This window comes from Ptiloglossa arizonensis, chromosome 7 (assembly GCF_051014685.1).
Source record: "Ptiloglossa arizonensis isolate GNS036 chromosome 7, iyPtiAriz1_principal, whole genome shotgun sequence".
In the NCBI taxonomy this organism is placed as follows: domain Eukaryota; kingdom Metazoa; phylum Arthropoda; class Insecta; order Hymenoptera; family Colletidae; genus Ptiloglossa; species Ptiloglossa arizonensis.
Window position 1 is genome coordinate 23,938,133 of NC_135054.1, and position 22,678 is coordinate 23,960,810.

At 33.3% G+C, this 22,678-nt stretch overlaps 5 protein-coding genes across 13 annotated transcripts in view; 3 read left to right on the top strand and 2 right to left on the bottom strand.

The window, feature by feature from the left end:
* The first annotated feature begins 6,478 nt into the window (after positions 1 to 6,478).
* Positions 6,479 to 7,819, top strand: Rpl35a (ribosomal protein L35A). 4 transcript variants are annotated; one of them, XM_076315619.1, is made up of 4 exons: positions 6,479 to 6,497; positions 6,995 to 7,254; positions 7,386 to 7,544; positions 7,641 to 7,819. In XM_076315619.1, exons 2-4 carry the CDS (start codon positions 6,997 to 6,999, stop codon positions 7,662 to 7,664), a joined length of 441 nt encoding a protein of 146 aa, XP_076171734.1. In that variant the 5' UTR covers positions 6,479 to 6,497; positions 6,995 to 6,996; the 3' UTR covers positions 7,665 to 7,819. The 4 variants fall into 4 exon arrangements, with proteins under 4 accessions (XP_076171734.1, XP_076171735.1, XP_076171733.1 ...); XM_076315620.1 differs by having other exon boundaries at positions 6,492 to 6,512; XM_076315618.1 differs by lacking the exon at positions 6,479 to 6,497 and adding an exon at positions 6,676 to 6,696.
* Positions 7,820 to 8,070: 251 nt separating this feature from the next.
* LOC143148857 (SPRY domain-containing protein 7) lies at positions 8,071 to 9,512 on the top strand. The gene is made up of 4 exons (XM_076315616.1): positions 8,071 to 8,420; positions 8,681 to 8,958; positions 9,017 to 9,119; positions 9,196 to 9,512. Exons 1-4 carry the CDS (start codon positions 8,315 to 8,317, stop codon positions 9,291 to 9,293), a joined length of 585 nt encoding a protein of 194 aa, XP_076171731.1. The 5' UTR covers positions 8,071 to 8,314; the 3' UTR covers positions 9,294 to 9,512.
* Positions 9,513 to 12,779: 3,267 nt separating this feature from the next.
* Hs6st (heparan sulfate 6-O-sulfotransferase) lies at positions 12,780 to 17,089 on the bottom strand. 2 transcript variants are annotated; one of them, XM_076315685.1, is made up of 4 exons: positions 16,544 to 17,087; positions 15,123 to 15,526; positions 14,570 to 14,749; positions 12,785 to 13,536 (listed from the first exon to the last, which is right to left on the bottom strand). In XM_076315685.1, exons 1-4 carry the CDS (start codon positions 16,980 to 16,982, stop codon positions 13,219 to 13,221), a joined length of 1,341 nt encoding a protein of 446 aa, XP_076171800.1. In that variant the 5' UTR covers positions 16,983 to 17,087; the 3' UTR covers positions 12,785 to 13,218. The 2 variants fall into 2 exon arrangements, with proteins under 2 accessions (XP_076171801.1, XP_076171800.1); XM_076315686.1 differs by lacking the exon at positions 14,570 to 14,749 and having other exon boundaries at positions 12,780 to 13,536; positions 16,544 to 17,089.
* A 102-nt stretch (positions 17,090 to 17,191) lies between these two features.
* LOC143148891 (dynactin subunit 3) lies at positions 17,192 to 19,828 on the top strand. 4 transcript variants are annotated; one of them, XM_076315688.1, is made up of 4 exons: positions 17,218 to 17,235; positions 17,320 to 17,412; positions 18,456 to 18,474; positions 19,048 to 19,828. In XM_076315688.1, the coding sequence occupies exon 4, from the start codon at positions 19,049 to 19,051 to the stop codon at positions 19,613 to 19,615; it is 567 nt and encodes a 188-aa protein (XP_076171803.1). In that variant the 5' UTR covers positions 17,218 to 17,235; positions 17,320 to 17,412; positions 18,456 to 18,474; position 19,048; the 3' UTR covers positions 19,616 to 19,828. The 4 variants fall into 4 exon arrangements, with proteins under 4 accessions (XP_076171802.1, XP_076171804.1, XP_076171803.1 ...); XM_076315687.1 differs by having other exon boundaries at positions 17,192 to 17,412; XM_076315690.1 differs by lacking the exon at positions 18,456 to 18,474 and having other exon boundaries at positions 17,219 to 17,235.
* Positions 19,772 to 22,678, bottom strand: part of LOC143148889 (uncharacterized) — a 51,114-nt gene continuing 48,207 nt past the window's right edge. For both annotated transcript variants that reach the window (XM_076315684.1, XM_076315683.1), the window contains 5 exons: positions 22,265 to 22,643; positions 21,650 to 22,072; positions 21,366 to 21,567; positions 21,074 to 21,268; positions 19,772 to 20,956 (listed from right to left, as the gene is read on the bottom strand). In XM_076315684.1, coding sequence (XP_076171799.1) covers positions 20,771 to 20,956; positions 21,074 to 21,268; positions 21,366 to 21,567; positions 21,650 to 22,072; positions 22,265 to 22,643 — 1,385 coding nt within the window. In that variant the 3' untranslated portion in view covers positions 19,772 to 20,770. The remainder of the gene's footprint in view (positions 20,957 to 21,073; positions 21,269 to 21,365; positions 21,568 to 21,649; positions 22,073 to 22,264; positions 22,644 to 22,678) is intronic.

Here is a 22,678-nt window from a genome sequence, read left to right on the forward strand (position 1 = left end):
CTTCGCGATCGATTCTTCGAATTGTCCTACAGGTGCAGGTACGTCGCGCGAAAACGCGCCTACCCGAATTGAGAATGCGACGACCTGCCCTGGCCCTACCTAACCGTTCATAGCACACATACCAGAAGGTAAGTTACCTGACCTACCTGTCCCTATATTTAAAAAATGGCAAAATTCATTCTCTCAAACACAATCGCTCCACGGTTCTCATTCGTAACGCCCGGGTGCAACAAGCCTAACCTAGGGAGGCGTCCCCGGGACGCCTCCGACACCCGAGCTTATCGCAACATGCACACTCTAAGGGTACATACCAAGTTCCTGAAATTGTCTGACAATGGCTGGCGATCATTGCGTACGTGTACTCGTAACGAGCGTAAGAATTTATCGCGTGGCTCTTTAACGAGAGCAATCGTCGCGTGAACAATCGTTACGTGAATGTAATAGAAAAAGTTAAGTTAATATAGATAGGTACCGTCATTGATAATACGACGTAGTCGTGTTACAAGAATACAAAGTATTCTTTGATTCGTAGTCTGTTTGATATATTTTCGCGAACCGACGCAATTCCACAGCCTAACCACACATACGTATGTGGAAATTACGTCGTGCACGATACGCCAGCGCATTGTCAGACACGCATATATATTATTATTGTTGATCTTACGGACTGAGAAGTCATCGTGCCCGTTGCCTTCGCTCGAGCAAGTAGCACCTGGGCACTTGAACGAGTTCGGGCAACGGACACGGAAAAATCTGGCTGAAAATCCTCAACTAGAAACGTCTGATTAATCTATGTAGTATCTAACGAGATAGTATTCTTTCGTTTCGTTAAAATGACTCGACTTTTTATTTGTGAAAAATCAAGAGAAAATTGAGAAATTCTACTGTGCAAAGAAGTTACTCGTAAGAGAATTATTCGTAAGAAAAAATTGATCGAGAAAATCTAATAGAAATTATTTAATTATTGAAAATTTGAAACAACCCTTGGTCGATTTCGTCGTCAAAGTAAATTCTTTCAATGTTGGAAAATATTGTACAAGTCTGTTACTTTGACTCGGAAATCTAACCATCGCGAAATGCCTTCTTGTATACGAAATGTAGCATAAAAGTTACGGATAAACGTTAATACTCGAATCATATTGTAACGCGAGACTCGAACAATATAGAAACTGATAAAATATTCGATAATATCGTTTTCGCGTAATACTGATCGTTAAAATTGCGAAGTCGGAGGGTATCCGACTTCTTCGCTAAATAATTATATCGCGATATAAAAAACGCGGTATACAAGAAGGCCCTATAACCTCGACTAAGAAATACGTACAAGTAAAACGAGAAATATCATTTCTCGCGAGTATATGGTTAATATACTCGCGGTCACTGTACTCGCAACAATCGAGAAATAAAAATACAACCGGTCACCTGTGTCGATTCGGACCTTTTCGTCCTACGACACGATTGGGGACCGGAGGAATACAAAATTGCATGCGACTCACCGATCGTAGAACACGATCAGGTGAGTATCTCGGCAACGTGTCATCGTAGTAGACCCAAGGTGGAGAATCTGTAACAAAAAGAAATCGAAAAACGTGACGATCCGATTCTAAAGTTTCAAAATGATTTCAATTCTAGTGCTAACGGATAGATACTTACGTTGTTCGCTGGTGGAGCCCCGCCCGATGTCCCAGCCAGATGTCATCGTGGTAGACTTTGGACCCTGGAACTAAAAAAATCAGAAAACAGATATAGTAAAACTACAAGGGCTAATATGCATGCATGTAAGAACAGTGGCGATAGATACTTACGTTGGTTGCGGGTGGTGGACCGCCCGAGACCCATCCTGAGTCAATGATGCACCGACTCTAATACCGGTGACGATTGATTTTAGATATTAGAAAAAGAAAGAAAAGAAAAAAAATAGACTAAATTAGAAACGCGACCGAGTATCAAAGCCGGCGAACAAAAGTGATTCTATTTACGAGATTGAAAGAGAGCCACGATGCTCTCGAGAGAATTTACAATACGCGAGAAACACTGAATCTAAATCGCGTGAACCTAAATTCTACTCGGAGCCACTTTGCTCCGAAATACATTACAAATCTACGTGTTTAAACAAACACTGACTCTACTGGCCGCATTGCGCGCGGCCGTCAAAATTGCTGAAAGAAAAAATGGGAGGAAGGAAGGAAGGAGTCGTTTATCGAGCGTTTGTAAAGAAACTACTGCTTGTTTTTAATGGTTTGCACTTTGTCGTGCCGAGCATCAAATTCGATAAGATTCTACCGAACAATTTTCAATTGTTCAATAGAGGATATTCGCTATTAGAGTTGCGAACGTGTTCAATCTTGTCGAGAAACGCGTATCGCGATTTTTATAAATATTGGAAAACTCGTTGCAAAGATCAAAGTCGATCGGTACTTACTCGTGTTCCAAAGACACGACAATACGCGGCTACGCGTGGAAAAACTCGCATCCGAAACGCGTACGCAAACGCAATTGCGATTGGTTCGTAGAGATAATTTTATGGTACATCGACTACATTGTGTAAAAATAAAAAATATTGAACCGCGACCGAAATCCAGTAATATACGAGTTATTCCAATGATCAAATCGTAAAATTAGTTTATTGTTAAAATTTTTCATTGTTACCCGCAACGAAATCGAAATAAGTTTCAAAGTAATCTATTCTTATTTAATTTTTGCACCGATCGACTCCGAAATGACACACAATTAAAATGAAACATACATATACATGTTATAAATATGCAATGAGAATAAAGAAAAATATCATATATTATTCTTACTACTTGGAAGATTTTACCAATAATCCGTGAACTGATCCTGAAGTGGCATAGCATACGTCGGTAGTGCGACACTCTGTAACAAAAGAAACGATAAATTTGAAACGCATTTACCGAAATAAACAATGTCGTATTATAATTAAACAATAAGTGAACAAGAAATATTTTGCACGAAATTACATTGTAAATAGAACATACGAATGAATAAATGTAAGTCCGCACTCTATAATGAAGAGAAGAAACACGAAAACGATTTAATTGTTTCACTCACAATGATTAAATTTATAACCAAAAGTGTAATAATGTTAGACGAAACACCAATAGGAAGTCACACAAGCATTAGGACTGATTAGACACTAGTAAATATTGGAAAACTAATGTTCACGTACCGCTTTACTCGCACGCTTCTCGACACGTCTGATTCCCTCTGCTGTCGCGTATACAATGGCGTCCTTCTACTGTAAGTCACTGAATTCCGTTTCAATTTGGAAGGAGAAATAATCACAAAACAATATAATTATTCCACTCGCGTTAATAAATTTATAACCAAAAGTCTATTAATGTTAAACTAAACACCGATAAGAAGTGGCGAAAGTATTAGGATTGATTAGACACTAGTAAATATTGGAAAACTAATGCTCACGTACCTCCACACTCGCGCGCTTCTCGACACGTCTGATACTCTCTGCTGTCGCGTATACAATGACGATCTTCTACTGTAAGTCACTGAATTCCGTTTCAATTTGAAAGGGGGAATAATCACAAAACGATATAATTATTCCACTCGCGTTAATAAATTTACAACCAAAAATCTATCAATGTTAGACGAAACACCAATAGGAAGTCACGCAAGCATTAGGAACGATTAGACACTATTAAATATTAGAAAACCAATGTTCACGTACCGCTATACTCGCACGCTTCTCGACACGTCTGATTCCCTCTGCTGTCGCGTATACAATGGCGACCTTCTACTGTAAGTCACTGAATTCCGTTTCAATTTGGAAGGAGAAATAATCACAAAACAATATAATTATTCCACTCGCGTTAATAAATTTATAACCAAAAGTCTATTAATGTTAAACTAAACACCGATAAGAAGTGGCGAAAGTATTAGGATTGATTAGACACTAGTAAATATTGGAAAACTAATGCTCACGTACCTCCACACTCGCGCGCTTCTCGACACGTCTGATACTCTCTGCTGTCGCGTATACAATGACGATCTTCTACTATAAGTCACTGAATTCCGTTTCAATTTGGAAGGGGGAATAATCACAAAACGATATAATTATTCCACTCGCGTTAATAAATTTACAACCAAAAGTCTATCAATGTTAGACAAAACACCCATAAGAAGTGGCGAAAGTATTAGGATTGATTAGACACTAGGAAATATTGGAAAACTAATGCTCATGTACCTCCAGACTCGCGCTCTTCTCGACACGTCTTATCCTGTCGGCTGTCGCGTATACAATGGCGACCTTCTACTGTAAGTCACTGAATTCCGTTTCAATTTGGAAGGGGGAATAATCACAAAACGATTCAATTCTTCCACTCGCGTTAATAAATTTATAACTACAAGTGTATTAACGTTAGAAGAATTGTCATTTGTTTTTATATAACAAAGAAACAACTATAATTTTACTTTTCCAGTATCGATGTTATTGTAATTGATATAAAATACCTAGTTTGATTGTGCATAATTTTTGTTTCTGTCTACTAACGAATTTTATTTTCAGCTATTATTTTTTTTATTTCTAGGTTTACTAATCGATGAAATAAGTTTTGTTTTAGGGTATGTGTGCGTGTGTGCACACTTTGAATTGGGACTACAGATAAGCGCAAGGAATAAATGACAAATCTAAAGGAATCGAAAATGGAATGTGAGAAGTTGGAAGAAAATGGAACTCAATATAGTCAAGAGATAAAATTGGTGAAACTTACGACATTGCGTCTAATATCTTTCGCTTTATATTTCAGGTCAATCTTCGTGGCACCGATCGCCAAAACAAGAAGGAAACGTATAATGTTTTCTTGTATTCTTTTAGACATTTCTATTAGGTAGGATGTAAATGATATTAGATATTTATTTAGGCAGGCTCTTCTAGTAATTTAACATTAGCTTTTATATAGGGAGGATATTACTATTAAGTTCAATCGCTCGTTTAAGTAGGAATAATTAGAATTTAATTAGGTAGGTTTGTGCTCCATTTTGCATCTTCTTGTGTCGTAGTTAGCCTTTTCAAGGCAGATTCTTCTGAAAACTATAATGGTTGTTGGTTCTTCGAGCAGCGATCTAAACACGTTCGTTGCTGAGTCGTATATTAGGAAAGTTGTAAATCAAAATTCGAATGGAGAGTGGTTGGGTAGGGTTAGGGTAGGTCTCTATACGCAGCAACCTCCACGTGGTGAGACCTAGGCAATCTATATTATTTAATATGTAATTACTAATTGTATCGCCGGTAGCAAGGTAATGCAATTATTAACTACATACAAAATGATATAAGTGAATAGCTGCGGTCTTTCTCGTAGAATTTACCACAAATCTAGCTTGATTCTAGTATACATCGGTATATTTGGGGCAGACAATGTTTCATTCAAGTTGTTGTGACTGATACTTGGGCGCTGCGTAAAGTTCTGATACAGATTTATAGCCATTTTACAAAATCCCTGCATTTTCAAACGATCTCAGCATTCTCATATCCTTCGTTACTCAGATGCTGTAAATATGGTAATGTTCAATATGGCATAACTGTGTTATTACTCGTCGAAACCAATTTCAACAAGGACAAGACTAAAGCTTAAACTTTACAACTTTATTACCTGCTTACCTATCTCATACTTCTATTCTGTGATATGTAACTTAAACTTTAGGGGAGAAATGATCAAAAATCGTTAGAAACTTTCATATCTTTTTCACTGACTCATAATTTAGGATCGCATAAAGAAGAGCAAGAGAAGAATTTCTTTAATAAATTAAATTTGTGATGCATATAATCCAAGTGGCGCAATCTGTGGCAATTCGTCCAAGTTTGTCGGGAAATAATTTTTTTCTAAGTCGCTAGATGTCGACGCAAGGCGCTGTTTTAGCGAATGTTTGTTCCTTAATGCTATTATTATTCACATTTACGCGTATTCAGAGTATTAGTTACAATATGCATCTTATTTATAGAACGCAAATCATTAATTAGTTCACAGAAATTAATTGTGATCGAAAATCAAAGTAAAAGATTGGCATCGATATGTTTTTCGATATTCTTGATATAAATAGAGGCGCCGGTAATTATTTTACACAGAAATTTTTTATAACGCACAAGACTCGACATTCGATCAAATATAATTCGACACAAGTTCGGCATTTCGAATCGAAAAGATGAAATATCTGTTCTATGTCTTGTTACTCTATTTAATGGGTAACCGTTAACCGTTTTATTTTATTGTCGTCATGAATATGTTCTTATTCCTTATCTAAGCCTGTCATGAGAGAAAGGAATATACAATAAGCTATAACATTAGCTTGAAAATGATTAATTATAAGTTGAGTATTTGAGATGAGTAATTGGAAATAATAATAAAACGACAAATAAGTCTCGGTTGATAACAGCGCGTTTAACGTTACCACGGAAAGTTTTGATACTTCGACCGTAAGAGGGCTAAAATTTCCTGTTTCTTTTAGTTCGCGATACATATCCGGTACGTCTTATATTGGTAGACTCCCATATTTATTATTTAAAATATGTTAAATTAATGAAATCGTTGGATTCATAATAATCTTAAATTGTTAATAATCATCTTGTGATATTGCATAATTATTTTCATTGTCATAGTTCGTCTGTTTTTCATCGATCCAAGTGGATTACGGAAAGCTGTTTCCTATGGCATTAATAGTCGTGTAACAACATAAACGTGTATTTTTTAATAAATCTCTAATACGTTAACAATACATTTTTTTCGCAAAATAGTAAAAAGTATTGTGTTAAAATGCGTCTATTTTAATGTCGAAGCAGAAGTTTGTTTTGTTTTCTAGAACAATTTATATACTAATTTGACATAACCTAAAATATTTTAATAACTTTAATAGGTTAAATAATTTTGTTAGAATATTCTGTTTCAAGTTTTATTATAATTTCACTCTTTAAAATAACAAAATCTAAATACGATTATGTTAAAAATGTAATTTAATTTTCTAGAAATGGCGGACGCATCTGCTGATCCAAAGGCCAAAACGAAAACGAGCAAAAAGCCAAAAGAGAAGCCAGTAGATCCACCACCTTTAAAGAAAAGACCGTTTAAAAGGCACGGGCGTTTGTACGCTAAAGCTATTTTCACCGGTTACAAACGCGGATTGCGTAATCAACATGAACACACAGCATTACTCAGAATCGACGGAGCAAAAAGCATACGTGACTCAGATTTTTACATAGGAAAACGATGTGTTTATGTATATAAGGTAATTTCTTTCGTCTATTTTTTTACCGATTAATTGCTTTGTTTGAATTTTGTTTATGATACTTTACAGCATTAAACAGTGCTGAAATTAGATAATGTTACGCGTTTCTTAATTATTATGTCCTTCTATAGGCAAAAAATAAGACACCTGTTCCTGGCAAAAAGGGTAGAAAAACAAAAGTTAGAGCTATTTGGGGTAAAGTAACGCGACCTCATGGAACCAGTGGTTCGGTGCGTGCTAAGTTTAAAAGAAATTTGCCAGCAAAAGCTATGGGTCACCGTATTAGGATTGTAAGTTATATAAAACGTTAAATATAACTAGTGCATATGTTAGTATATTCTGCAACATATACGTTCAAATTCAATAATTTTCTTAATTTCTTACAGATGCTGTATCCCAGTCGAGTATAAATTTTTCTTATATGAAATAAGTAAATAAATACCATTTTGGTACAGAATTCAAAGGTTTTTACTTTCTTTCCCAATTGATTACAGTAATCTGTATGTTGTAATTGTTTCCAAGTATTTTATGTTAATATAAAAATTAAAATAACCATTTTTACGCACTTGTTTATATTGCATTTCCTTATATTTATTTACATTTCTAAACTCAACCTTTTATGTCGGACGTAACCTCAAATAGCATATGTTTTTAACGCGTTGAAAATTATGTTTATATTCTGTAAACATTCGAAATTTGAAGTCACGCTTGGTCGTTCGATCAAAGTCGATTCAAAATAAATCATAACTAAATAAAATAAATAAGTTTTTATTATTGATTGTACGGAAATAAGAAGCCATTTTCTGTTAGACACGCATAGTGTACCAATACACTGAAAGTTGAAATCCTGTATTCACGTTGAAATGCACGCAGCATCAAGTTATTATCAGTTACTATCATATTTAGAAGTTGCATAGTGATTACTTTTTTGTGCGATAAAAGTAAATATTACGAAACATCCAGTGCTTTTTCCTTACAAGAAGAAACAATTTTTTCTCGTAGAAGTGGCATAATGCCGCATCTGTCCATTTAAATAGATCGTAAAGAAAATCGAACGAAGATGATGTTTTGCTGTTTGAGAAATTGTTTTGACGGCCTTGGCTTTGCCGAATCTCAAACTCCGAAGAGAGAACCTAATCCTATAGCTTTAGATACATGTTTTATGGGTAATTTTAATATTTACGATTGGGGTAACGTTTAACGGTATTTTAAATTGTTAACAATATCTGTATCATCGAATTTGCATAAAGTTTATGGTTTTGCATGTCTTTAAGACAAGAATGCGTGTCGAGTGCCCCTCATAATTTATTACTATAATGATCAAATTTCCACTTTTATACCTTTTCAAAATTTTAAATATTTCTAAGGAATGCGATATCTTCGAAACATAACACCGTTTAAGGAAAATATTGTCAAATTGGTGCAGGACACGAAGTTGTGATAGTAAAAGACGGTCTAAGAGTGTGTGGTTGTGGTGGTGCCTTAACAAATGCCCCTCTTGTCCAAAGTAAAAGTTATTTTGAAGTTAAAATACAACAAGATGGTATATGGGCGATTGGATTGGCTACAAGGTCCACGGATCTCAGTATTGCAATTGGGGGAAATGATACAGAAAGTTGGGCTTTTAATTCCGATGGTATCATAAGGCATAATCAACAAGAAATACATAAGATTCAGAGTACAGTTCAAGAAGGAGACATTATAGTAAGTATAATGTTGCATGAGAATATGAATTCTTAAACTAATCACTTTTTATCTGTAGGGTGTATCTTATGACCACGTAGAACTTAATTTCTATATAAATGGAAAATCAATGGACGCTCCCGTAATGGGCATAAAAGGAACAGTATATCCAGTACTCTATGGTAATCTTCTATGAGTTAAAGAGATTTCTAACTTAGTAATACTCCAGTGTATTAAGCGATTAATTTTCCTTTGTAGTGGAAGATGGGGCCATTTTAGATTTAATTTTGGATAATTTTGCTCATCCTCCACCTACAGGTTTTGAAAAGATAATGTTAGAGCAATCGCTGCTCTAGCAAAACGAGCTAATGTAACAATATTGATCCCTGTAGGGCTCGATATTTACAAAATTCTTTATGTCCATCCTCTATTTGTCTAATATTAAACTACAAAGTCAGGAACTATTCTAATTTAGACAGAAGGTCTGAAGATATAATTCTACAAATAAAAAATTCTTTTAATAATAATGTATAAATATATTTAACTAGCAATTGCAAAATAAACATTTTAATTTATATCTTATTTTCTTTTTTTCCAATCATGCTTTCAGAATAGTGTTTATAATAATTGTGGTTTAACTATCATTATTGTCACAAATGAGTTTAAAATTTCTGATTGAGATGGGTATGTCTTAAAAAAAGTACATAGTTTGTTTTGTATAATTATTTAATAATCAAATACCATAGTTTTAAATATATGTGTACAACTTACATATAATATATATAATTATTTATTTATTTATTTATTTATTTATTTATTCATTTATATATGTCTGTATAAGATTGTATATAATATTGTATACACAACAATTTATTGTTCCTTAATTAATGGTATGGTATGTACACTGGCTTACATAAGGTACCAATGGCTTAGGCCCATACTTTGCTTTATTAGGCTACTGTCATGGCATTTTCTTTTAATCTTTTTAACAACTTAATTTCGTACTAAAAACTTTATATTACATATTAAAACAAATCTCTCGTTCGTGCTAATTCAATGAGTATGTGCATGTTTTTACAATGCTGATAATACAAATACTTGATCAACTAATGACATATAATTGTTTACAATGATCACAAGCACCCTTTTACACACATAGTTGAATAAACATTCCAATACTTAAAATAAAAAATAAAAATCAGCAGAGAAATGTAGCAATTATTGAAACCTAAAAAGTTGTTAAAATAGATGTATCTAATTGTTACATTTATGAATTTTAAAATACTGCACATCCTATATGATTTAAGTTCGATTATCTTTAAATTATTACAATGATATTGATGCACGGTAGAGACAAATATATGAAGAAAATAACAATATATTACTAAACATTTACTTTGGTGCATCAATTTTTCAAAGAATTATTTGTGTTTTATCCAGGTAGATACTCCTAATTATTGTACCTACATATTAAATGGAAAAATGTGCAGTACATCTTACCACTTATTGCATTTATAATGATCACTTTCTTTATGAACATATAAAAAGTTTTTTTTACAATTGCTTGCAACAAGCTCTCTGCATCCTTGTAAAAATATTAAATCTTTGGTCCTTAATGTTACTTTTAAATTATCATTATCATTAATAATTTTACATGCTTAATATTATGCTTCTACATACATATTCTGACAAATAGATTCTTCGCAAGTTGTTGATTTACACATGATAATAATTCCAATATAACATCTTAAAAAACATTTTGTTTTCTAAAAATTAAGTCTATATTAATACAATTTTCAATGACTTGCGAAATGTTAGCAAATCACAATTACTATTGAGTAATAAACAACAAAATATTCAACATAGGTCACAAAAAGCTGCAATTTGTAAACAATTGACTTGAAAAAAATTCTATTCTTGCATATTAACACAAATTGTTTGTAATATCAATCCTAAAAACAGATCAATTTATTTCATATATTTTTTCATGGCACTCGTTTTACAATATAACTTACTTAACTGCTTGATAAAACTTTAACAAATTTTTCATTTCTTTAAGCAAGGGCAGCAAATGAATATTTTTGTATGTGAGTTTTTTAGCATTATCTAGAAAATGGTTTATTTTCTTTACATGTCTGCTAAATCCAGCATTCTTGAGCTTGTGTGAATCTCAATGTACAAATGTATCAAGGCATTAAATGAATAGTGTAGCTATTTTATACACTTGCTAGAATGATAGAAAACTTATCTATCTAACTCGGAAACTGTTGATATCTGAACTTACGTTTTTACTAACAATTTTGTTTTATTGGTACTACAACTACCCAACGTTTATATCTTGTATATAGGATATATTACATTTATCTTCATGACTTGATGATATGAAATATTTATAATGGTAACCCATTGCGCCTTATTACATATACAATTCTAATGCATTAAACAACTTAATGCAATTTTCTTTGTTCTTAGCATAGCAATTTATTATTTCACAATAATAAATTACACGAACTGTAAATCCAATATCTTAAACATCTGCATAAATGAATTTTTTTTAATTTAATAATTTTAATAAATAAAATATGTACTGAAAATGATCTAATATCTAATATTGGATACATTTATCCAATGTATGACCACTCATTCAATCATTTGCAAGAATGCTTTATCATTTAAACTATACAAATCGCTTTCATTAAACCTATTACTACTTTATTTAACCCTCTATTGCATAATGTGACTGATCAAGAACCTAGTAAAAAAATTACTGTAAACTTCACCGAGGGATTTTTATGGGATTTACCTATTGTTTAGTTCGAGTATTAATTAATTTATAGACGTATAAACAACTAAACAATGAATGCTTTTTATCATTTTTAAAAAGTAAAATAAAATTCATGCATTAGAGGGTGCAACTTTGCAAATATTTTGATTAAAAAATATGTATACTTTTAGATATATTTACAAAATTAAATTATAATATTTATCCTTGCATTGAAAACAGCTATAAATAGAGATTTTTATACATGTATGTTATGTTACTTCTATTATCTCCTCGATGTATCAGTTAGGAATACGGAAATGATTTAATTCAGAGGTTCTCAACCTAGTCGTTAGCGACCCACGAATCGAAAAATTGATATTTATTATATTATGTTTAAAAATATGGTGAAAATTATATAACAACTAATACACACATTGATGAACTTTAGTTAAGTAAAACATAATTGTTTACTTCGCGTATATTTTATTTATTTTTATTTAATGTTAGCATAGAAAAATTTGCAACTTACCCTTAATTTTATAAAAAGGATCGCCAAGCAAAGGAGATTGGGAACCGCTGACCTAACTTGTAACCATTGATATACATGTTTTTAAAGCAAGAAATATTATTGACTCAAATTTTTATACTTTAACCCATATTCGTTTGAAAAGGATAAAATTATTTTGTTAGCTATATTTCATCAAGTATTATTGGAACAATACCTATTGTCCAAGTTTGGTTTTATCTAAATATTTTTATTACAAAATTTAGTTATTATCCTTCATTTTAAATAAAATAATAAAAAAAATATAAGACTTACAGTATTCTGTGATGTAGTAAAAGTAAATAAGTAAATTTAATTTTGTTATTATTTATGAAATATAAATATGTTCGGAAGATGCAAAATAAAAAATTTATATCATAGTATTTTTATGAATGCAAATTAATAATTTCAATCATACAATTATTGAAGTAATTTTTATCATATTTGAAAGAATACTAAATGAATTTTAATTATAATAATGAGTATCATGTTAAATATTAAACATTTATACTTAAAAAGAAAACACTCCAATTATGTATTTTTGAAGTCTTTAAACTTTCCCAATGTGAGAATGTGTTTAAAAAACTGTTGTTTATAAGATAAAAACATCAACAAACTATAAGCTTAAATGTAGCATTATAAAGAAAGTTGCATCGAATGGAAGAACTTTTATAGAGAATTTATGAATATTATAAAAATCATAAAAAATTTGTGTTATTATTTTGTATATCCTTTTATATATAGCTATTGAAAGAGGATTACACTGAGATCCCCCGAGCTCTCTTTGGTCTTATCCAAGTTAATTTCTATAACACTTTTGGTAAGTTACATGCAGATATCCGCATACAATAATTCTATGTAAGATATTTTCTTTCAAGGATGATTCCCTGAGATACTCAGATTCAGAGCAATTTCATTTGCTTAGCTATGAATGCAAAGCATCAATATTATCTATTTATAACATACTTACATATCATTCAACATCTGTAGTATCCTCAATCACAGAATCCCAATTGAATTCTGTTGCACTCTGCCTTGCAGGTAGTTCACCCAAATGTTGAAATCGTTGTACAAAATAGGGATCACCATCTCTAAGCCGTTTGAATCTTTGAAATGCAAGAGACTTTGCAAATTCGTAAAGTTCCAGATCCAGTCTGTTAAGCCTACGTACAGCATCTAACTGTTCTACACTGAGGGTAGCCATTGTAGCAGCGCTCAGCGTTGCATTATGTTGCTCAAATGCGATAGCAAATCTCATTCCAAATGTTTCCTCAAAGGAATACTGTCCCACCTATTTGATTTCAAGTTACTATTGTGAGTTTTATGTACATCATAGAAGTAAAACAAAAACAAACAAATAATTATATAAAACAAAATTTATAATATCATAGAATTTTAAAATACATATTTTATTAATATAAAGTAATGCCTCTATGTACACATACATCATATATCCACTATGACTTATAATGTGGAAGTTTCCTTCTATTAAATGACAAGATAAGACAAAAACACAATAATAAAAACTTGTTTGGATTATATAAGCCATATATACAGCAAGTGAAATATTTTTCTTTAGATACATTAATGTGTCAAGGAGAACAACATGTCATTCTACGAGTTACACATAACAAAAAAGGTCAAAGCTAACACAAAAACATATTTCATCAAACATAGCATTGCAAGAAATACAAATTTAGAATTAAAGACAAAAGTATTTGTACAGTAAGTATATGAAAATAGAAAGCGCTGTATATTCTATATTAATAATTATATTTAAATATATACAATTATCTAGTATACATGAATTTTAGTAGTAACAAATTTATTTTGTATTACAAGAATTAAAATGTATAAGTAGCTTAGTCATAAAATATTAATTCTCTTTAGATCTCTTAAAGCAGGAAAGAAGCTTAAATTTACTGTAAAATTAAAAGGTGGAAAGCACGGGATGTTTACAGGATATTCATCATCCGCGTATGATGGGTAAGACAATTATTTACATCAAGAGCTACTTTTCAACAGATGGTTCTCCAGTGTATACCTTGTTAGCCCAGCTAGCTTAGGCATCTTAGTTAGAAATCAAACTAATTTCTTGATAAATTTCAGTGGCTCATGAATTTAAAAAATTTAAAAATAACAATTAACATGTAAAATCTATAGCAGTATAAATTGAAAATATAATACATTAAAAAACAATAAATAAAATTAAAAACTTTCTTCAAAAAACCAAGGAAGTTAGAAGCTATTACAATAATGAATGATAATGCAAAACCATGTCAACATGCAATTTCAATACATCGACAAAAAAAATTAGTTCTTACTTTTTGGTATTCAGTCAACATGAAGAAAGGCATGAATTGCAAATTGTGTTTAGCACTAGCCAACATGAGACGATCTCTTTCCAAGCTGCTGAGTGTAGAATTGTAACAACCAACAATTGATAGATCAGCCAACATTCTGGTTTGGCGGTTGCTTGCCAGATTATATGGACACGCCATAAACTACATAAATCATAATATTGTTTATCAAAAAGATTTAAATTGATCAAATATGATTCTGCACATAGAAATTTTTCCTGTTTTCACTACACGGTTTTTCTATTTTTAGATATACAACATTTATTATACCATATTAATATAAGTTTTTATAAATTTCAAATTTTTGTATCAATAAACTAAACAGCTGTTCTCATGGGAAGAATTGCATCTATATAAAATAGGAGAAAAGGAAATCTCAAGATAAGGGAAAATGCTTATCTTAATGTGTTTCTAAATGTGAAAGCTTTTCAGATAACATACTTAATGATATACTCATAAAAGAAGTCAGTGTGATGACTTTATGTGAGTTATATTGTAATTTATAACATAATGTTACCTGTTCCAAAGAGACTCCTTGCCAATTGGATCCAGGATAGCATTGTGGTATGTTAGCCTGTGTTCCTCCACACCAATGACGGGCACCTCTCCATGTTGCACCCCTTTGCACATGTCTGAATTCAGACAGATATCGCGCAACAGGTTCCCTTATTATAGTTATATAAAAGTATCTACGCTTTATTCCATCCCCTTCAATTTTATTTAATTCTGCATCAACGCAACTAGTTAATTCTGTCCAGTCGGCATGCAGACCACATTTCCAACCGGTAGAATATCGCGAAAAAAGCCAGTTTTCATTGCGATTTGGACGGAAACAAAAACAACGCTTGCGTCTTCTTTGACAAGAACATGGTCTCTGCAGATCCAGATCTCTAACTAAATGTTTTCCAAATAATGTTCCTCCTGTAACATAAAAAAATGTGTATCATGTAAAACGGATCTTTCATCAATTAGTATTATACAAAAATTAACAAGTACAATCACTTAATAAAAAAAGAAAACTGTTTTCTTTAACATTTCTTTAGGAATAATAATTTATACAAAGTTTTAACAAATGTCTTGTGTACACGTATTGGTAATTTGCATAATCTTAGAGAACTTGATAGTTAAGATCAGATGTTAGATAAGATCATAATAGTGACAGGGTATACATTAACAAGTTTTTATGACTTGTATTTTCTATCAATATGCATCTTGATGAAGAAAAGATTACGGGAAGCATGAACATAGAAAAAGTAAGAAGGAAACAGGGATATGCATGCACAGCATATTAAACAAGACAACATCCCTGAATTGTTCTTTCTCCTTCTAAGATAGGGTCTGGAAGTTTCACAGTGCCTGATGAATAATGCAAAGATTCAGTTGTACAATGGTCAGAAGGGGTGTTGCATTGTTTTTATCCAGCCATAGAATTGGTTGGCAATGGTTCAAAGAAATCTAAGTACAAAGTTGAACAAAAATATATATTTAAACAGACATTTTATGATCTGGAAATTGTCTGGTTCACTTGCTTCTAAGAAGGATTGTATTATTTATGGTATATCGTTTCTAATTTTATCAATCAAAAAGCAATTTATCAACAGAATATAATAAATGTGAGAAATAATATGAAAAGTGTTTTATGATATAAAAAATTGTATCATAATGAATACCTGATTATATTAGAAATAAATTAAAAATTGTGTAAACGTTTTAATGAAGACACTAATTACATATTACTTACCATTATTCATCCTCAAACAAATTGAATTAATCGTAATTCTTGACAATAAAAATTGGAATTGATGCAAAAATTACACATTGGACGACGACGACGACGACGACGACGACGACGACGACGACGACGACGACGACGACGACGACGACGACAACAACAACAACAACAACCACAACAATAACAACAATAACACTATTGCTTACCAGTCTTTTGAATATGTAGGAAAACAATGACATCGTGCGCATTGATATCAAACTGCAAGGTTTCATTGGTAAACACGTCGTCGTAACCAAGACTTCCCTGAATGCTCTGCAGTCTAAAAGCAGGATGTACGGAGAGCAGGCCATTTTTGTCGAATTCGACGGAGACAGAAGATAAACCGGAGCCGGGACCAGCAGATAGACTCTCGGATAGTCTTACGGATTCTTTGATCTCACGATTCGTCAGAGCGCATACGTGATCCGGGCAGAAGTATCCAAGATAAATGATACTTGTGAGCGCGAGAAACAAGCATATCCCTACAACACTATGCAACCGAGTCCTCCGGGCTCGTGACTCCATCATCGCGGACCTCTCGCATAAATCGTCCTGTACAAGGACCGCGAGTTTGCTAACGCCTTCTTCGCTTAACCGTCTGCCCATAATCGTGCCCCATGTTTTTTCCACTACTGGACACACCGCGCACCGTCCGCCGACACGGCCTGAACAAAACTACGTTCCCTATGGACGACGGCCATGACAGATACTCCATATCCCTACCACACACCTCGACGTAGCTGCCGCGCGTTCTCTTACGGACATTGTCTGCTATTCGTCTGTAACAGTTTCTTAAAGTGGGTAGAGGGGAGAACGGCAGAGTTTATTTAAAAATGTGTAGTTACAGAGAGTACCTAATGTAAAGTACCTACATACATATATGCGTGCGTGAAAAAGTTGCTACGATGCATCTATTTCGAGGATTGGTTTTATCATTTTACAGACAAGAGGTTGGAGATAGTTTTACGATCGAGATCAGCGGTTTTGGGACAGGATCGGGCTTAAATTTTAGCGGGCAACTGTAGAACTTCAAGAGGTATGTATATGATTTTCAGAATAAGATACTATTCAGCAATGTTCCACGTAGGAGTTCTGAGAAATAAATAAGTTCATTCGTAAACAAACAGATATTGTGTGGCGTGATTTACCATAATCTTACGAACATAGTTTTATTATTTTCGGGACTTTTAATCAAGCAAGATTACAATGTGACGTATTTTTTACACATTGTAATCGTATTGGCACGTACCTCGACGAGGCATCATGAAAAAATACTTATTGCAAAATGTTCAAATTTATTAGAGACTCGTTTTGTTTAGCTCAAAAGCAACTGTACGAATCGGTATTAGATTATCCTGTAGATGCATTCATACGACGAGTGATATATACGTTAATATAATGAAGCACACTATTATGCATAGCAGTACAATCCTGATATCTACGAGCAAAACATACTTTTCTTAGAAGCACGATTGCTCAAGTCTATGATGTAATGTAACTCTATAAAGGAGTTTGCAATAAGCGTATTATTCGAATGACATAAGAGAAATACTCTTTATTAATAATTGTCTATTCCAATATTTTAAAAAATGATTTTGTGTGGATGATAGGCTCTAAGAATATCCAGCGAAAAAGAAATATTACAAATAAAAAACTTGCTCTAAATAATGAAAGAATATTGCACCGTTTCATAGTTTTTATATATTAATCAGCAACAAATTAAAAATTAATTTGAAAGAAATGAAATAAAAATTGAAACGACAAAACTGCTATCTGTGATTCAAAGTGTGAATCTTTAAATATCAACTGAGAGAACTTGTATTTATTACCTTTACCGACTCTGATGCTTCCATTGAATATAGTTCTCAGATTTACCGTTCTTAAATGAAGGGGTCGCTCAAAAATTCCTATTTTATTATCGTGTCGGTAGGTCATCTTTCACCTTGTGTGCAGAATAGACCATAAACGAAGTGTAGGTAGCTGTTCCTGTCAAAATTTGTGTTTTGTGTTGGAAAATTATATTTGTTAAATATCATCATTTGTATTTCTTTGTGGTATAAACTGAAGTTACATTTTCAGAATTCCTGAATTTGTTCGAGTAAGTAATTTTACTTATATTCATAACACATATTGTGAATGATCTATTTGTGCATATTAATATATATGTAACAAATGTTGAAGATTTCATTAATTATTTAATGTATTTTATTAGTAACTTTTGTTTTCTAAAAATTCACAAATATTATCATTCATAACTTGCAATTAAATCTTAGATGCCACTGCTTGGATCTCTTATAATATTCCTGGGCTAAGCTTTGACACCTTATTATGTTTATTATATTACTATTTTAACATTATTTGTAAATATGTAAGTAAACAAAATTTAAGTAAATTATTTAACACATAATCGAAGCAACCTTTGGCACAATCTATTATGTTTCTAAAAGTAATGCTTTTTCAGTTACTAACCGTTTTAAATCTGATCGTATGTTCCATTATTAAAGAGTATTAACATATTTCTTATAGATAAATATCTTTGTGCACAATTAGATAAAATATTATATAAAAAGTTGAAGGTGTTAGGGATTTCCAATTACATAGTTAATTTCCAATTCACTTAAGGATAATATGTGCACAAGTATGTTACCATATTTTTTCTTTTAACGTTTAGAATGACAACTATTGAATTACTAGAGGACAGAATTGCCAACTTGGAAAAATGTATATACGGGCTGGTACAAACAAATGGGATCGATAATACAACAACAGAGAATCCTGTGATTGATAGTCTTCTACATGTAAACACATTGATTTTATCCGCTTTATCGGGACGTGAAAAGGCAAATATTGTGATAAAGCGGTTACCAGAATTGAATAGTTATTTAGATACGGCAGTTGAAAATTCAAAACTAGATATAAACGCTATAGGTCAGTTACTACTTACATTAAAGCCAGAGATTCAACAAAATTTTGAAATGTTGAATCAAATGCAAGAGTTGATGCCTGTGTTAGAAACCGACGATTTAACTGATCTACCGGATCTAGAGAAGAAATTCTATCGTTTAGATTTATCGTATCTAAAAATTGATGGAGCAATTCGAGATCTAAAGGATCAAATGGATGAAGTTATTTTTAAGTATAACGAATTAATAGCTAGTGTTTCCAAATCGTTAATTACTATGGATGCTGCTGTAACAGCTGCTGAAATTGCAGCTATGCCAAAAAAAGAAGAAGATTAAAAACATATGAAAAATTACTTTACGGTTTAAACAATAAATTATTCGAATTTCTTAGATTTAAAATAAATGTAGAGTTCATTTAAAATACGTTTATTTTTTATCTTAGTATATAAAAATACTTACGCATTCATCAGTGACTATGCATACATGAACATATTTTATTAATGTATCTTTCCGTAACAGTGTATTTTATTAAAATACTTATATATTATATACATTTATCCTATCTATTCCTTAAGCTAATCCTTGGTTCGTTTCAGGAATCCTTTCTTAGGATCGCAGAGACAAACCGTTGAACAAATAATTGGGCATACTTCTGTATCGATTTCTTATTTTGAATAAATACTGTCGTTTTGCTGTTGACTTTTTACGTAGTAACCGAATTCAAGGTACGTTTCCAAACATTTAACATTTAACATTGCTGCGATAAATCGAACTACAATGTTTATGTCCGAGAGAATTGACTGGACTCGGTTACTATATAAAATAAACAGTCCAATGGAAAATGAATTTTAAAATTATTCGGTATTCGACGGAATAAAGACGTGTCAAACATTCGGTGTTTTTCTCATAGTCGTACTTATAAAAGAGCATAATTAAGAGACCTAATTTGCTAAACCTGTAAAAAATCTCTTACAATGTTAATCATATTAAACAGTCGCTTTATACAGTATTTACAAATTTCTTAATTGTAAATAAGTATTATGTCGCCAATTGTGTGTACCTCTATCGCACTCCTTTTTTTGCATACACATAGTAAGTAGAACTTACTAAAAAATATTGCAATATCTACCCATTAATCGATAGATTAGAAAAAAAGTCATTTACATTTTTTTTTTTTTTAATACAGAGGATCGAATTATGGCCATTTGGTGCTTTCCGTTAAACGCATTCTTTGCATTCAAGTAGGAACATACTGTTTGAAATACAGACGAATATAATAAAAAAAAAAAAAAAAATAACAAATTAAGTACATCGTTTTTTGTCGATCCGGTTAATGAATTTTACAAGGAACTTGAAAATTCAACCTGTAGGTCCCCTCCCTATGTAACATTTCTAACATTAATTTCAGTATGTTGTTGCAGCCAATTTGAATTAGATTCGTCTAATACTTGTATATTTTCTTTAAAAAAAGTAAGACCACGTTGTAGCACTTTAGCTTTGCGTTTGTAAAGCAGGCACAGACTGTCGCAACCAAGAAAGCGCAGGTTCCACGCTAGAGTAAATCGGTGGATGACCCCTTGAGCATCTGCTATGGTGACTAAGTAGACCTTGAATTTCCCATCTAGCCGATCCCCCTCCAGGTTCGATGTAACACATTAGAGGTGCTCCTTCGTCGTTCTGGAAAAAAGAACAATAAAAATATCACTTATCGATCAATCGAATCGCTGTAATTAAGCTTTGTGAAATACCGTTTGAAAGGAATTATTCGAATAAATAGTCGAAACTACGTCTTACATAGCAAGGTCCCTTATCGGTATCGGTGAATCCGGCGCATATGTTGTCCTTTGTGATGAATCCAGCGTAATGACTCGTCGCGTTACATTTATCGGCTTCGTACGTTGGAACTGGCAAGTACTTTTGATATTTTTGCAAGTCCACCTCGCCATTTACAGGGAATCCCCATCCCGCCGTAACGCAAATCTGTCCTGGCTGAAATTTTCCCCAAAAATATATTTTACACAATTACGTACTATATACATCGTCTATACTCGAGCAAAAGAATCTCAAACTAAACGGCAATACTTACCTGAATTGGTTGCTTTGGCAGACAAACGGCGCTAACGTTCCTCGAGAAACTCAAAGGTTTTTCAAGTTCGACCAACGCGATATCGTCGTTATATAAGAATTGATTGTATTTCACTTGAGGGTACGGAATGATATTCTTAACGGGATGTGCCTTCAAGAGGTTTTCACCGGTGAACAGTTGCCATCCGTTGCTCTGCTTGTATCTAGAATCGCGAGACGCAATTCGATTAAAAAAGAACACCGTACGATTGGCGTATCGATTTTCTCGGTGGAGTGTTCGGTTACCTGTGAATACAGGAATAGCTCGCGAGTACGTGCATGGGTCCCAGGACACTAGCTGTACAAGCAGCACCGTGTTTCGGTTCCTTCAGCAAAGCCACGCTGGACCATTGTCCTTCGCTGGCTGGAGTACCGCCTACCAATCTCGCGGTTGGCCCTTCTCCGTAGTCCGAACCGCAAGAAAATTCTTGACAGGAAACTTGAACGACCTTCTCCGTGTAGCAGGACTCCACTGGCTCCAGATTCGTGACCAGAGGCATACGGGGATTCGAATTGGGCTTCAATTTCAAGATTTTCTGGTTTTTATCCTCCCACGCCAGCATCTCCGTCGCCTCGGAACCGGAGAATCCGAGAGATCGGCAGTAAGAGTCGCTGAACTCTTCGCTCCACGTGTCGGAGCAAACCAAACGATAGTTACCGTCGAATTGCCTGTAACGTGACAAGAATAGTCATACCTTGCAGGATAAGAAGATTACGACGACAACGACGACGACGACGACGTCGGTGCAAACGATAAAAGCATTGCAAAAGTTTAATGTACGATCGAAGAATCCGAGAAGAATCAACGGGGAATAAATCTTCGGAAAAGCAGCACATGGAACGAAATTGAATTTACGTTACCTGATCTTTAACAAAGAGGTTCTCTCGGTCAACTCTTGGACTCCGTTATTTTCCACGTCGCTTTCCTTCTGCACCATTAAACAACCCCATTCGTCGGAATGATCCGGGCAGTGTTCTATCCCATCGCAAACTTGATTCTCCGGAACGCAACCGCCGGTTTGGCATTTGAATTGATCCAACGCGCAATCGCAGAACTTCTCGTCCTCTCCGTTGGCACACTCGCTGATCCCATTGCAATGCCACGTCAGCGGTATGCACCATTTCTCCGTTGGGCAGAGGTACTCGTCGTTTCCGCAACTCTCGGCACAGTTATATTCGTCCCGATGATCTTCGCAATCGGGTCGTCCGTTGCACTGCCAGATGCCGGGAATACATCTTCCTGGAATGAAAAGTTCATCTCCTTAGTAACGCAAT